This window comes from Tachypleus tridentatus, chromosome 13 (genome assembly GCF_004210375.1).
Source record: "Tachypleus tridentatus isolate NWPU-2018 chromosome 13, ASM421037v1, whole genome shotgun sequence".
NCBI lineage: Eukaryota > Metazoa > Arthropoda > Merostomata > Xiphosura > Limulidae > Tachypleus > Tachypleus tridentatus.
The window spans coordinates 226369145-226386903 of NC_134837.1; the positions used below are offsets into that span (position 1 = coordinate 226369145).

Genomic DNA, 17759 nt, shown 5'->3' on the forward strand with positions numbered 1-17759 from the left:
CTGTGTTCCATTTTAAACTTCTGTAAGTAAACATGATTTTTTGGCTGCAGCCTTCTTTCTGAACTCTGACCTACCTATGATTTAATAAAATTAGAATTTTCTCTCCTATAATGAAAGTTTGAAGTTATTATTAGTACTACATCAAAACTATGTTGTTAGCATGAAGCTGTACTAGTGTGATTATAGAGTACTGATACAGAAGTTTGAGAGATAATACAAATTAGTGCATTTGAATTAATAAGTTATTGAAATTATATTCTCACTTAAACAATACAACATAAAATTAACTATTAAAACATGAAATTATGTGTTTGCAATGCTGCTAGTGGTAGGCATAATATTTATGATGTAAGATGCTATTGAAATACTTGTTCCCACAAAGACGATATTAAAGTTAATTTAAAGGAGGAATAGCAAGATTAGGTACCAAAATTTACTGTCAGAACTACTATTCAAGAAGTATCTTATGGAAGAACATAAAAAAAATAAATTTTTTTGACATCAGTTTTAGTTCAGTGGATTTAACAAAAAGGATATGGCAAATATTTATATTTTCTCCACAGAGGTAGCTGTTGTGTGTTAAAAGTATTGTTTATGTGAATAAGATGATTCTAAAATACTAGTTTGGAATGCTTGGTCATTTAACTATAAAGGCATTTTATTCAGATTTAGATTTTTTAAAATTTCTTTTATAATGCTGAATCTTACATATTCTGTAACTCAATTAATGAATAAATTTCATCTGTGATTATTTTTGGGGTCATAAAGATCACTCTGATTACCTAGTTACTGCACTTGCTTTGTTTTGTAACTGTTTGTTTTTGGAAAGTATTTTAATACTTTTTATTTTATCCATAAATATTTTAATCCTATTTATAAGTGCATTTTCCTCTGCTAATTTGAGATTGTTAGGTTTAAGAAGTTTGATGTAGCATTCGTTGTAACAGATCCAAGGAAATAAGTTACAGTTGTGAAATGTAATGATAATGGTCTTAAAGTTTTTCCATAGGTAAAATGAAATTTATTGTATGCATGAAATAACAAGTAACAAGAATAAAACAAAGTTGTATATATATTGAAACTCCTGGTAAATAGGCTAAAAGCACTTAACATCATATACACAGTACTTTAATTTCTTGTTTACCATGTTCACATATTTCTTGTCCTTTTATCCCATGTTTTTAACTCTTCTTTGTTATGTATTGCTTAGATGTTTTACATTTTTTGGAGTACTAAATAAAAAAGTTTCTGCTTACAAATAATTTCAACACTTAAAACTTTGAATTTAGCATTATGATAAGTAATGAGGAAAATCTGACATTTCTTGCTTTCTTCAGTGGTAAATTTCTTTTCAGAAGTAAGTAATAAAAAGTCAGAATATTCAAATAGAATCATAATTTGCTTAAAATTGGTTGTAATTGGTGTTCAAACACACTAAAATGACTGACTGTAATAATAATCTTAATTGAATAAAAATGTTTTTGTACACAGTTGTTACTTGTGGGTAAAAATGTATGTTTGCACATCTACTGTTTTATTTTTGTTGACTCTGTTCACCTCATATTGGTTTTTAGATACATATGATTATTTTTGTTCTGGTTTAGTATGAGATGTATGATTTAGGTAGTTTGTTGAGGATGAATTTTATATATAATTATTTTTAGAAGCAATAGTTTATTGTAGGTTTGTTTATGTAACAATTTATGAATCAACAGTGTAGTTCAGTAATTATGAACTGGTGATTGTTATATTACAACATCAGGGTACTAGAACCTTTAGAATTCTTTTCATTACTTTAATTGAGAATTAATGCATAATAATATCTAGCAGTGTGCAGGATGTGGAATGTTCTAGGCCTGTATTGAGGTATAAATACACATTAGACAGTTAGTTAGAGAGATTAGATTGCATAATTATTAATTTAGCCATAAAGAGCATATAGTAGCAATTTTTAAAGTGAAATTATTACAGAATTGTAATAACAAAATAGAAAATAAATTAATCTTGTCAATTGTATGGTCTTGGGTGAAAAAGTGACAATTTTTAAAGCTTTGGATACAACAATGGTAGTTAACTTGTATATTAGTGATTTTAAAGTGAAATTATTACAGATTGTATTGGAATAACAGAAGAGGTGAAATAATTCAATTTGATAATTTGTATTCTTAAGTACTTGAACCAATCTGTGTGAACTATGATGGAGGAAAAAAAGGACAATTATTTAAAGCTAAAGCTCTGGATCCAGCTGTATTAATCAACGGTATCACAAATATTTGTATACATTTGTTTGACTTGTTATATATTACTTTAAAATAAGTGGAGTATGGGCTGTTTGTTTAGTGATGAGATTTGTTGCCAACAAGTTACAGACACCTACTGTAGAGGATCTGGACCTTGTATAAAAACTGACCTTCACAAGCCAACCAGAATCTAGAGTAGTAAGCAGTAATTAAAGAAGATATGAAAATTAGCAGAATCTGGCTTATGTATACACAGCTGCAGTGGTGGCAAAAATATTCTAGAGGTCACAACCACACTATATAATTTCCACTGACTTTGATAAGTTGACAGAGAAGGGCGAGCAACTTGGGCTCAAAGATGGCAATCTATAAGAGTTTGTCCAAATAAAAACAATAACAAGAGGGAGAGAATGTAGGCAGGGAACAGAGGAAGAGTGACTGAAAGAAGAATGTTGAGTATTGAATACAAGATGAAAATAAGAGAGAAGGAAGGCTGGAAACAGGAAGAATAAGAGCACTAACTGATATTGTGAAGCTCACCCATCAGAAAGATAGAGAATCCAAAAGAGATAGTAGGATCAGGTCTAGCAAACTAAAGCTGTCCAAATTTGACAAATAGAAAAATCATATGGATGTTTTCCTGGTCCAAAGGCAACTGAGTAGTTTGTCTCAGCTCCCTTTTCAGGATGAGACCTATAAGTGTATGCAGGTGTAACATGGACTATTATAAGTTAAAAGTGTCATTGATCAATTGTTATGAACTTAACAAGAGGGTTTTAACCAAAGTTCACCAAAGCTAACACTGGAGAAACTGTTTCTCAGTTTGCGGCATGTTTCTGTTGATATTTCACAAGGTGGATTGAAATGGCTAATTATAAAGATAATTATTGTTTTGAAGGACTGGCAGATCTACACTTTGGTAACAACTCATGATCACATGCTCGAATGACTAGTGGCACTGTTGATCTCTTTGTTAACTTCAGTTTACCATCAATCATGCACTGTTTAATTTTGGCAATAGCACTTTCTTTTTGTGATAAATATAACAAGTTTTCGTAATACTGTTTATATTTGCAGCAGCATTCATGATGACAGTCACTCTTTTTCTTGTTTCTTGCCAACACCACTTTTGTAAGTAGTTTCAGTTGCTTTATCTTGAGATATCAGCTGTTCTTTGTTGGTGACAGAGTTTCACTCACAATATATCCCATTTTCTAACATGCATAGCATCTCTTTTCCCTTTTGTCTATTGACTTTTTATCACCTTTGGTGACATCCTGCATCTAATCAGCCATCCCTGGTTTACTTTTACTAGTTATTCTTGGAATTGCCAGTTGTATTCTTTCCAATAACTTCCATATACTCTTCTGCTAGCCTGATCATCTCACTCACTTCTTTCAGTGCTCTCTCTTTTAGACAGTGATGTTTTAATGGAGCATGTAATCATGAGCTGTTACCAAAGTGTAGATCTGCCAGTCCTTCAGAACCTTTAGGCCAGCACCCAGGAGAAATCCAAGCACAAGACAAAAGGGAAGACACTTGCATAGCAGAGGATCAGAAAGGAGCTCTGTACTAGATCTGTCAAAAGTATTCATAGTACAAACAGAATACCAGACTCAAGTGATAAAGTTGGCTTGTGAGTCAATTGTGGGAGGTCATCTAGGAGCAAATAATATGGAAGACAAAATCACCAGCAACTTCCATTATCCAGGGGTCATTCAAGATGCAATCACATTCTGCATGTCATGTGACATTCCAAAGTACAGTATCTGGAAGAAAGATAACCAAGATGCTACTAGATTAGATACCTCCATTAAGAAGAATAGCTATGGAATTGATCAGACCACCAGCATCTGTACCTGAATAAGGATACTGGAACATGCTTATAATAGGTGATTATGTGACACAATACTCAGAAGCTGTAGCACTGCTAAAGATAAGGATGGAGAGAGTAACAGAAACCCTCTTGGACATGTTCTGCAGAGTAGCCTTTCCAAAAGAAGTCTTCACTGACAGAGAGACCCAGTTTACTTCAGAACTGATACAGTACTAGACAGCCTTGTTCAACCAAAAGTGTAATGGACTTTGAGAGAATCTTAAACAGTACACTGAAAAAGATGTGTCAGGAGAAACCACATGACTAGGACAAGTACCTGCAGGCAGTATTACTTGCTTTATTAGAAGTCCCACAAGCAAATAATGATTTTCACCTTTTGAGTTACTATATGGATGAACAGTATGTAATTGACATTGAAAGAACTGTGCACAGAAGTAGAAGAGTCAGAAATGAGTAACATATGCCAGCATATGTTAGATTTTGGAAACCAAATAGAGGTGATCTTTCAACTTGCTTGAAAAAGTTTATATGCAATTCAAGGCAGTCATAAGCACTTCTATGACAAGAAGGCTAAGGATCAACATTTCAAGGTTGGACAGAAGGTTTTGGTTCTGCCATCTATAGACAACAACAAGCTCCTCATGCAGTGGAAAGAACATTTTTAAGTCCAGGAAAAGATCAACAAATTAAATTATAAGATAAGAGAGTGGGAAGACCAAAATCTACCACATCTCTGTTGGAGAGGTAATTTGAAAGAGAATAAGACCTAATGGGTGCAATTATTTAGTACAGGTGGACATTACAAGTATGGCTGCCATAGATGCAGAACCAGAAGACAGTGACTTTGTCATAGAGATGAAGAACTACTAAAACTAAGATTGCTGGGTGGAGATGAGACTTGCAAATATGTGAACAACAATGAAGAACTCACTATGTTACTGTGTCAGTACATAGATGTCTTCATAGATAGACCAGGCAGGACAGACTTTGTACAATATTGAGACCACAAGAAGGGATCATGTCAAGGTGAAAAAGCCCTACCAGATGCCCTATGTGATGAGAAACCTAATTTAGCAAGTAGTTAAGGTAATGTCAGAAGCCATATTTATTGAGCCTTTGAATTCAGCCTGTTGTTTACCTGTGGTAATCTTGAAGAAGAGTAATGACTGAAACTGCATTTGCATAGATATACAGATGCTAAACCTTGTGACAAGGTTTGACTCTGAACCCAGAGGCAACCATGGCAAAACTGTACAAGATCAAGTTCTTTACCAAAATCAGCCTTCCTAAAGATAATTAGAAGATCTTGATGGAGACAGAATCTAAACAGGAGACAACTTTTGTGACACCATACAGATCCTTCCAGTTAAAAAAGATGCTGCTTGGATTAGTCAACTCAGCAGTGACATTCAAATGCAAGATGAGGAAGTTGTTGCACAACACTATGTAATTGAGCACTGTGTGGATAACATTCTGACCCACACAGCTAGATGGGAATACAATCTGAAGAAACTCTGAGAGCTGTTTGGATGAGTGAGGAAAGTAGATCTGATCATCTAAGTGCTACATCAGTCATTCTATGCTGGACATTGTTGGACTCAAGGTGGGCAGTCAACAGATAGTTATGGAAGAGGAGAAGCTAACCCATATACAAGGTGCACTAAATTCAACAAAGTGAAATGACAGATCCTTCCTGAAATAAGATTACTATAGGAAATTCATCCCCAACCATGTTGGTGTCACTGCACCACTGACTTGCATTTACTAAGAAAGCCCAACTGCCAAGGCAAAGTGGGAACAGTCAGAGCAGATAGTATTTCAAAAGTTGAAGAACATATAAGGAAGTAAAGTAATCCTTAAAAGTACCAGATTTAAACAAATTTTTCTTTGTTCTTGCTAGTGCATCATACATTGGAATTGGAGCTGTACTTGTGCAAGAACAGTTAAACAGATTGTTTCCTGTAATGTAGGTTATTAAAAAACTGTTAATTAGTGAGGAGAACTGTTCTGTGATCTAATGAAAGTATTTTGCCATCTGGAAATTCTAGAATTACCTCTATGGGAAGGAGTTTATCAGTCTCTTGTATACATTTAGTGATGCGAAATTGGCAGTGCAAGGATTATGAGGTGGACATTATATCTCCAGAAGTTACTGTAATGTCCTTTTCTGAATTTTACTAAATTTACTTTTACCTTTTTACCAGATGTTTGGCACAGATAGCCTAGCTGCTTTGTGCCATAAAACACTAAATCAACCAATCTCCAGAAGTTCTGGTTTTGTATTGAGGCCATCAAGGGGGACTGTAAATGTTGTTGCAGAATGTATGATAAGACTGTGTATGAACTGAAAACAATTTTTACAGTACAAAAGAATATCGTAAATATTTTATTTCAAGATGGGTTTCAGTTTCAGTTTTAAAAGTGAGTTATGATTTAGAAAGCTTGTCTAGCACAAATGTTAAATGTAGCTATTTTTGGAAGTGATAGTTTATTGCAGCTTTGTTTATGTAACTGTTTATAAATCATACTTTGTAGTCCAATAGTTATGAGTTGGTAACTGTTATGTTATTGCTTCATCTTAAAAGAACCTTCTGAGTTTATTCATTGATAAATTAAATGTTATTGCATCATGATATCCAGTAGTGTGTGTGGAATGTTATAAAATGTTATAACTACAAATTAGATAGTAAAATAGATAAATAAATCTAGACTGCATGGTTATAAGTTTAGTCATAAAGAGCATGCAGTGGTGATTTTTAAAATGAAATTATCACAGATTGTATTGTAGTAACAGAATAAGAAGAATAATTTGTCATTTATGTTTTGAAGTAATTGAATTATTTAAGGCTCTGATACAACTGTAATAACAAACAGTGTAATGAATATTTGTGTGCGCGCTTGACCTGTAATATATTACTTTAAAACAAGTGGACTGTGTGATGGTTTTTATTGTTGAAATTGATTGCCAGCAAATTGCAGATACCTGCATTGAAGAATCTTGCCCATACATAATACCTGAAATTGATGTCAAATTTGTTTTATGTATTTCAGTAAAATAATACTTAAGCACTTGCAAGTCCTCCCCTTTCCCTTCTACTACAGAAAGAATAATGCTGTCTTCCTTTAGACTGAATTTAATAGAACATAAGAATTAATGATACATATGTTTTGAGTTGTTTGAAATTATTTAGATATCATGATAAACATTTTATTAGCAGAAGACTTAGGAGAAATACTGAACTATTTCATCAAATAGTTATTATAGGTATTATATTTCTATTAAAATAAAATTAAGTGATGCCTAACTAAGGAAAATTTTAGGTTTACAGGAAACAAATTTTTGTCTGACATGTCTACTGCAAGTTTTTATTATTGTTCTTGTAACTTGTTGAAAGTTGTCTGATAATGTTTGTTTTTTACAAGATTCAGTGCTAGATGTGCAGTTTTGTAAAGTACAACAGTTGGAATCTGAGAACATTTTTTCCCAAGGACTACTGCTACTGTTGTGGGACCTGTGCTATATTGGTGCTAGGAAGTTTGCTAAGGTGTGTGGAACTTCTTTTATTTCTAGAATAATATGATAAATGACTAATCATGCTACACATTAGTGACAATTTTAGCATTCAAATTCACAAAGGCATTAAGAAATCAATACTGAATATAAACTTTACATAAGCTAAGTAAAACATGTAAAAATATTCTTACATTATAGCAACAAAGCCAGTGAGATCAATGTAAACATTCACTGTTCAACTGTAAAAGCTTGTTACATTGGTCACTGTACTGTTAAAAATGTTATATATGAACTCAGTTTAACATACACTCCACAAAATATATTGGTAAAACTGGGCATCCTTTATATGACAGAAGGAAAAAACACTTAATAAAAACTAGGTTAGGACACAGAGATAAGGAATATTATCTGACACACCACCAAAATATCACAGGATTACATTTCATATTTTCTGTTGAAGATTAAATCTCATAGTGTTATTGACAAAGCTCTACTCATTGTATCACTTAATACTTTTAATGAGCTTTAGTGGCTCACACTGAACTTGTGACATCAAATTTACCATCGATGTTTCCATAAATTTTGATGTTTTATTTTTCCTTTTCACAAACTCTGATATGATTTATATTAAATAATAAATCTTTTGTCCACAAAATAATAAATGTTTCTTTATGAATATATGAAGTATTGACTGCCCTGAGTACAAAGTGATTTTCATTTTAAGATTAAAAACACTTTACTTTTTTATCTGAAAATTGTTAGAATTCATTTGATTAATCTCTGAAATTTTCCAAATAAATACTAAACTTTTTCTCAGTAAAGCTTTTTATGTAATCAGTTATTTTGTATAGTCATTCAGACAATGTTCTAACCACCATAAAAAAATTAGGAAAAAAATTTTAATTTTCATTTGCTCGATGCTTTGCCATACTAATATATATATATTTTGTAATGAATAATTTACATTGAATCCTGTACTGGTTGGAGGGTGGTAAATATATTAGAGAAGAAGGAGAGATTGAGTTTTATTTATTTTTTAATATTTCCATATAAAATTTTGAATTTTTGTCTCTTTACTAAGTGTTGATACTAAGTTTATTCATGTACATTGATAATAAAGTAGTTTTATTAAATTTTGAATATACGTTTAAAAGTCATGCACACGTTAACATAACTACAGTGAGAGGATTAAATTATAAATAAAAAAAAATTGTGTGGGCCACTTTAAAATGCTTTGTTTTCTGCAATATTTTAATTTGAATCTATTGCTAAAGTAATTTTTTTCTACTTATACGTCTGTAGTGACATCTTGTCTTTGAATTTGACTTATCAAGTTAATGTTTATTGCTTGAGAGTACTGTTATTTTACCAGTTTGATGTTTGAGTATATCTTGTAGAATAATGTAGAAATTTTCACAACTTTTCAGTGATTTAGTTTCTTTTCTTGTAAGGATGGCAACATCTCCTCTGTATGGGTTCCTGTACGTGGTGAGGGGACCTCTTATGGAAGGTTCTTTTCTTTCAAATCACCTCCTCTGAGATCTAAACATCCACCTATGTGTTTGCCATGTGTGACAACCTGTAAAGGGGAGGATAAGATCCTGTCAGTTGAGTGCTCCAACCATAACACACCACTTTGGCCTAGAATTCATATAGGCAGGGAGGCCTTGGGGTGGCCCCCCTAGGGTCAATCAGCTGGTTCACTTGGGTTATGGTCAACCAAGTACCAGTGTTGGATGTTCTCAATGGGTGTTGTGGACAACTATCTGATACTGGTGTTTGGGTATGGTTCTCACGAAATCCTGGCGTTGTTGCAGTGTCCTTGTTTGGTATTTTAGTGTGTGCCCTCTTAGGGCTCCATGGTGGGTGGGTTCAGTGGACACCAAATATTCTTTTTTTATTATGGATCCTCCAAATAAAAACTTAAATAAAATAGTGAAAACAGTCCATAGGTAAACGACCACGTCTTGGAGATTTTGAGCAGCAATCTTCAACATCTGTAACACCTGTACTTCATTTTCTTATGCTACATTCTCTTTTAGACAAACCTTTAGGGCAGATGTCTCCATTTTTCATTCAGAATGGACTAGAAAGACTTACTGGCTCTCCAAAGTCGGTAAAGAAGCTTTGCTTTGGTGACATTGGTGGAAACACCCACATCTCAACACATTGAACTCATCTTGCATTCAAAGACAATTGGGGGATATATCTATTGAAGTTGTGCCTCATGCTAATTTGAATTCGTCACAAGGAGTTATTGTTGAGAGGAATTTGAAGAATATACAAAGTAAATAATGTATGATATAAAAATTTGAATTATAAACTACAGTTTGATACCAAACTCAATGAGATAAATTCATAAAATAGTCTTTTGAATAGTCTGTGTGCAAAGTAATTCCACTAAAATAAACTAAGTACAAAGTTATCATTTAATGCAGAAAGATAATACTCTTGCTGAAATCTAGGCAGGAAAATCTCAGTGATAATGTTTGTATGAAAATTTTACATTTTTGTCTTGTGTTGTTAGACAACAGTGGCACTTGACAACACAGTGTGTCATATATGTTTAAAATTTTGTTGTTGGAATTCTCATAACTTTTTCTTTGTTTTACTAATTATAAATTTCTGAAAATTAAAAAAGGTGCAAGTTTAAAAATCACCAATGAACTGTTTTATTCCAAGGTTTAAATTAGATTTCAACTTACTATGACTTTTTTGCTTTTCTCTGTGTCATATAAAACTTGTATGACATATTATTTTCTCGTTTTTGTAGGTTGTTAAAAGCGTGATCTTGTCTCATTGCTATTTAATGTAGATGTGCATACAGTTTCTTCAGATTAACTAATTTTCAAGATTAATTGGAATTTATATGATTCCTAAGTTTTTTTTTAAAATGTTAGTCCTTATATTTTCAAAATAAGTATTTTTTACACCTCATAAAATAAACCTGTTCAATAATTTTTCTTTCCTTTTTGAAGATTTCTCAGGAAGACTACTTCAAGGTGTCTCCATTTTCTTGCACTTGTTGTCAGGAATTGTGGACCATGATAATACTCTTGTTGGAATCTAGACAGGAAAGTCTTGGTGAAGATGTATGTATGAAAACTTTACATTTCTTTAACATACAGAAAGCATATTTTTAAGGAAGTATTTCTAATAAAATAAAGATTTCATCTATAAATATACTGAGTATTTGTTTTGAATAGTGTGTGTGTGAAAAATATTCATGATTAAAAATACTTTTCCATATCTGAAATGTGTCACTCTTCGCTAATATAGCGGTATGTCTCCAGATTTACAATGCTAAAATCAGGGGTTCGATTCTCTGCATTGGGCTCAGCAGATAGCCTGATGTGGCTTTGCTATAAGAAAACACACTCAAATGTGTCAAACATCCTTTGTGTAATCCTTTGTGATATTTTATGTGTTATTTTCTCTAAACTAGCTCGAAACAGGAAAGGTGAATCTGACAACCTGGTAGCCACCAGAAAAAATAAAATTGAAATAAATATAAATTACCCTTTTTAAAAACTGACATTGAAAAATGCTAATACAGCTTTTAGCTTTTTCCACATGGGCTTATTCACATTAACCAAATTTGTAACCATTTTGTACTTTTTACAATTTCTGTATGATAACTTTTAATACAGTGCATGTATCTTCACAAAATTTGGCAGACTTTCAGTAAACATTGAAGACTTTTGTACACAAAAATATCAGATTTTTAAATGAGGTGTTTTCAATAAAGATTTGTCTCTAAATATAGTTTTTCTTTTTATTAGTCAGACTGCAAAGCAATGCTTGTATTAACATTAAAAATGCTTATCATCTGAAAAATTGCAAATTTCATTAGAATAATATCTAAAACCTCTTAAATAATTACAAAATGTTACTTTTCAGTAAGTTTCATCTGTTATTTTTTTTACCCTAATTCTATATACAAAGTTAGTTTGATTGACCTCATAACCATGAAAAAAAAATTTAAATTACCCCTTTTTTCTTTACAGAATTTCAAATTGTAACACAGTACTACATTTGTTTATACTAAATATCTTTAAATTGGTATCATTATAGATCTGTTTGTACTTAAATTTTAATGTTTTATGGCCTTTTGAACTGTGTTAAATTAATATTTCCACCACAAAATAAGAACACACCTACATATAGATTTTAATAAGTCACATGTATGTTGAATGCAGCTTTGTTTAAAATTTGATATTTGTTATGCCAAAATACTAAGTTTATAGTTTCATACAAGTTAGGAACTCAAATTACTAATATTAGCAAGCAAGAATATAAAATAAGATCGTCGTATCTTTCTGTTTTGCTGAGATATGGCTTGTGTACTATATCAAACACAGTATCCCTGTTTACCTGTTACTGTTTCTGGAAACAGTTCATTATATACACTTATTTCAATATACAGCATATGAATAATCAATCAGTAGCTTAGAATGTACCTCTGGTTGTTTTCTAAGCCATTTTAATTTGTATAAAGCTTATCATGTTCTTTTGAACAAAGATTTCAAGAAGGTAGGTTGTGTCTTTCATCTGCTCGAAGTTTCATATTTTTTAAACCTAAATATATCTTATTTATTAAGCTAAATAAATTATCATCAAATTCTGTGGTATCAGTAGAGTTATATTTTTTTTGGTTATTCAGCTGTATATATAAAACCTAAAAATTGGTGTTTGATATCCTCCACTTGTAAAATTTCAAAAGGCTTAGCAACCTGTGTCCAACAGCAACTAAGATCAAAGGTCATAGCAAGAAGTAATTGTTTGCTTTACTTCTTTATTTATTGTTCTATATTTCAAGAAAAATAAGTTTTTGTTTTTTTTCTAAATAGTAATAATCATTTAACATATAATCATTGAAATGACTGTATATTACAAAATATTAGTCCAGATTTTTTTTATCAAGTCTTAAGGTTTGTTAAGCAATGTTTTTCTCATGCCTTTTTTATTTTGCATTAGAAAATTTTCAGATTTCACATGCAAAATCCATATAATGTCCAAACTCTATATTTTACATTATTTTCACCAGCAAATCTCTGTGCGGGCTTAGTAGATTTGACCAATCTCGTAACCATCATATAAAATTAGGAAAGGAAATGAATATAAATTATGCCATTTTTATCTAGAGTGACTACAGTTTATAAAACAAAAATATAAATATTTAGACTAAATTGCTTAAATCTCTCTAACATTATACATTTACACAGATTTATTATTTTTATTCTATTGATCTTTCAGCTGTGCCTGGCTAATAATACAGAAGTTAACAGTGATGTGACACACATGCACTCATGACACTGTATCTAATAATATAAAACTGACCTTTAGTTTTTAAAAAGGCTGTGTTTTAGTTGACTTGTATTTTGTAAAATGTAGTCACCTTTCAATTATTATAAATTGTACATGTATATAGATTATTACTATTTCCAAACAAGTTCATAGACTTATTTTTTTTAAATCATTGAACAGTAAATAAAGTAATGGAAACAATTGTCTCTTCTAGTTTTGACCTTTGTTGTTGGTTCTGCTTGTTGTAGCTTGCTAAGCCTTATCAAATTTTACACGTGGAATATGTGAAAAGAAATAATTTATATATATATATGTATTTTTAGAGAAAATTAATACTGAGAGAGTTAAGTAAACAAATTCAAATAGAATGACTGTTTAAAAAATAGCAAATCCAAACCTCTGCAGATAGTTTTTGGAAGGTGACTGCTCTCCAAAGTAAAGAAGAAGAAGAAATAATTTTTTTCAATTTATTTTTCATATCATTCACTTTGGAGAGCAGTCACCTTCCAACAACTGTCTGCATGCAAGCAGTGAAGGGTGATGTGGGATGTTGTGGTCTAGCACTGGCATCTTGCTCTCCTAATTTTAAGTTCTCTATCTATTAAGTCTGTTGCTATTGCTTTATCTTATTTCTTTATGTTGGACTGGAAAATGGAGAATAAGACTGATAGACAGTGTATTCCACTGTATTGTGGGTCCTACCTTGCAGTCACCTCCAAAACCTATAGTAAATTATATATCCCACATTACAGTTTGTACCCTGGGATCCTTTCAATTAGTGCAACATTTTTTTATTTATTTTTATTTTGGTTTGTTTTTGGTTATAACAAACTAATATATATATATATATATTTGAATAACCAAAAGTCATAAATTATTTCATTGACAGAATAGAATTCAATTATAATTTATCAAGTGTAATAACTAAGCTGTATTTGTATTTGAAAAACAAAAAACAAAATCTAGTACAGGCTAAATACTCAACTTATCAGCATGAAGATTTGTTTCAAAAGAAAGAGAAGACACATAAGAGATCATTTCCAAAAATGGAAAAAGATGAGAAGGGTTCACTTTGTGCTATTCAGTACATAAACCATATGTCATTAAAATAAAAAAAAGGTTCTTCTTTTTATATTCTAGTTTGTCAGTATCAGTAATTTGCATTTTTAATTCATACAAAACTGTCCAGTCCAAAACTACTATTCATACTGCTAGGACTTATATTCATGTGTTCATACAGTTTTGTTGCTTAAGTATCAAATGTTATTCCAGGCTCATATTTTTTCCTGTGTTTTTCAAGAGTTTCAGCTCTTCTTTTTCCATGTCAAATCTATGTGGTGAGGGGACCTCCCAGGGAAGGTTTTGTTCTTTCAGTTTACCTTCTTTGGGATCTAAACATCTACCCATGTGTTTGCTGTGTGTGGCGACCCATGAAGGCGGAGGAGAAGATCCTGGTGGTTGAGGGGTCGAACTCTTAACACATTACTTTGGCCTTGAATTCCTGAAGATGGGCAGCCTTGAGGTGGCACCCACATGGTCAGTCAGCTGGACCACTTAGGCTAGGGTCAACCAAATACCAGTGTTATATATTCTCAACATGTGTTGTGGACAACTGTATCTGATTCTGATGTGTGGGTATATGGTTCACGAAACCCTGGCATTGTTGCAGTGTCCTTGTTTGGCATTGTAGTGTGTCCTCTCGTAGGGCTCCATGGTAGTTGGGGTTAGTGGGCACCGAAATATTCTTTTTTCTTTTTGTGAATTCCCCAAATAAAACCTTGAATATTATAATGAAAGAAACAGTTCATAGGTAAATGATCATGTCTTGAAGCTTCTGTGCAGCAGTCTTCAACATTTATAACACCTGTACCTCATTTTCTTAGAGTACATTCTTTTTCAGACAAACCTTCAGGGCAGATGTTTTCCTCTTTCTTTCAGAAGGGACTAGATGGACTTGCTGGCTTTTCGAGTCAGTAAAGAAGCTTTGCTTTAGTGACATATTGGTGGAAACATCCACATCTTAACGTAGTGAACTCTTCTTACTTTCAAAGGCAATTGAGGATATACTCATTGAGGTTATGCCCCATGCTACTTTGAATTTGTCACAAGGAGTTATTGTTGAGAGGGATTTGAAGAACATCCCTGAGTCAGAGATTCTTGCTGGTTTCTTCACCCAAGGAGTTTTTCCAGTGAGGTGTATCTCCACTTGCAAAGATGGAATTGTGATGCTGACCGATGTCCTCATTTTAACATTTACATCACTACTTCCACCTGCCACCATCAAGGCAGGTTATCTTATTTGCAAGGTATAGCCATACATTCCAAACCCTCTAGTTTCCAGTGTCAACAGTTCAGTCACTTGAAGACATCATATCGTGGTTCCTTGATGTGTACTCATTGTGGTGCCAAGGACCACGATGCCTATGAGTGTGAAATGGATCCTCATTGCGTTAATTGCAATGGTTCTCACCCATCCTGCTTTCGTTCTTGCCCTAAGTGGTTGGAAGAAAAAGAGGTGCAGCAATTGAAAACATTACTTACCCTGAGGCTTGAAAGTTGTTGTCTGCTACTTCATCTTGAATATATGCTGCTGCACTTCATTCCATTACTGCAGTGGGAGTGCAGACAGATCTTTCTGTACCTCTAAAAGAATGATTCTCAAACCATATGAAAAGTCTTTTGACCTCCATGGTTAAGAAAGTTAATGAAACAACGTCAACACCAATCTCTGTCTCTTCCATTCATTCCAGCAAACCACAAGATCCATTTCCTTTAGTTCCAGGCACAGGCATTTCCTTGGGTACATCTTCTTCTCCCACCCCAAGATGCAAAACAATCATTCGTTCATGTTTTCAGTCACTGGAACCCTCTTCCAACGACAAAGACCTGCCCAATTGACTGAAGGCAGGATCTATGGAGGTCGAAAGACCTCCCTTGAATAAAAAAAAAAGACGTCATAAATAGAAAGGCTCCTATTCACCTACACGTAAATTAAAATGGCCACCTTGATACAATAGAACTGTCAACATTTACATTCTAATCTGAATTACATCAAAGCACTGATTGCTTCCTACTGTCCTTTGTCTTTCCTTAGAGGAAATATTTCTGAAACTTACCAATACAGTCACCTTGTGGCAGTTTTTGTACAGAAATGACAGGCTGTGTGATGGACAAGTGCATGGAGGGGTGGCACTTTGGTTGATCAGCAAGTTTCCACCCTGTCTTTGCCACTCGATACACCCTTGGAGGGTGTAGCCATTCGTGCTTTCTTTGATTGTACCACCACTTTGTTTTCTTTATCTGTCTCCTGAAGAGACCTATGATCAGTCAGATTTTGATGCTCTCCTTGAAGAGTTGCCATCTCCCTTTTAATTGTGGGGGACTTGAATGGGCATAACCCCATCTGAAAAGGTATTGATATTGATTGGAGGTTGCTTTGTAGAGTGTATGCTCTCTGATCACATCCTTTCTCTCCTCAATACTGGTTCTTCTACTTATTTTCATGCACCTAGTACCCCATTTTTCATGGAGAGTTGACAATAACCCATGAGGCATTGATCATTTTCATGTAATTTTGACAGAGACTGGCCGTTATTGATGCCATCCTGCACGAATGCCCTGGTGGAAGCATGATTGGGGTAACTGATCCTCTTTCACTGCTCTCACAGAACTTTATCATGCCATCAGTAGAAGACTGTGTGGTAGCAGTAACTGACTATATTATATGGCAGCTGCTCAATGGATTCCTAACACCTCAACATATTTTTTCACGATATCCTTGTTTTTAGTGGAATCCTGCCTTCCACATAGCACGGAAGGCTCAAAAACGGGCCTGGGATTATTTTCATAGGCATCCCACACTTTTGATGAGCAACACTTTTCAGCAGGTTTGTGCACATGCTCAGTGGGTAAGACATCAAAGCTAGAAGGAATCTTGGATTAAATTCACAACCAGCATCTCTGATGGCCAGGAAGTAACTGATGTCTGGAGCATTGCTGATGCTTTCAATGAAAGCTTTTACCAGGTATCAAACACTTCTGCTTCATCCTTCACCTTCTTAGCCATCAGGACTAGGGTAGAACAGCCACCTATTTCCTTTTGGGCTGATTGTCTCTATGAGTATAATCTCCCCTTTACACTATTGGAATTCAAACTGGCCCTTTATTGATCTGACAGTACATTGGTCGGACCTAATGATATATACTATGAGATGCTACGCCATCTATCTCCTGCTTTTCATTCTGTTCTTCTCATTGTTTTTGACTGGATCTGGCAAGAGAATATTTTCCCTGATGCCTGGCACTAGGCTATTGTTATGCCTATCTTGAAGCCTTTAAAAGAATCCAAAGATTCCTTCAAGCTACCATCCAATTGCTTTGATGAGTTGTTTTTGTAATACCTCAGAAAGGATGGTTAATGCTCATCTTGTTTGGCTCCTTGAATCAAACAACCTCCTCTTGTCCACCCTATGTGGGTTCTGATGACAGCTCTCCACCTGATTCAACTTGAAATGTCAATTAGAGAAGCCTTTCTCAAATGACATCTTGTATCAGGATTCTTTGCCCTTGAGAAGGTTTATGAAACAACATGGAGGTATGGTATTTTGCTCCATTTTTATGGGTTACATGGTCATTTGCCAATTTTTATTAAAAATGTTTTAACGGACAGGCAATTCCAAGTTTGGATGGGTTTGACACTTTTCCCGCTTTTTTCTGCAGGAATTTGGAGTCCGTCAGGGCTGTATTTTGAGTATTCAACTCAGCATATGGTTTTAACTTCACTGAACAACTCTCTTCTACTGTTGCAAACAGGCTCTATGTCAACAACTTTGACCTTCCATGCCAGTTGACAAACGTGAGG

At 33.5% G+C, this 17759-nt stretch overlaps 1 protein-coding gene across 9 annotated transcripts in view; it reads left to right on the plus strand.

The window, feature by feature from the left end:
- Positions 1 to 17759, plus strand: part of LOC143239982 (protein MMS22-like) — a 213586-nt gene that overhangs the window by 57747 nt on the left and 138080 nt on the right. For 7 of the 9 annotated variants that reach the window (XM_076481705.1, XM_076481706.1, XM_076481704.1 and 4 more), the window contains 2 exons: positions 7501 to 7622; positions 10570 to 10683. In XM_076481705.1, coding sequence (XP_076337820.1) covers positions 7501 to 7622; positions 10570 to 10683 — 236 coding nt within the window. The remainder of the gene's footprint in view (positions 1 to 7500; positions 7623 to 10569; positions 10684 to 17759) is intronic. The other 2 variants (XM_076481707.1, XM_076481711.1) reach the window with 1 other exon arrangement.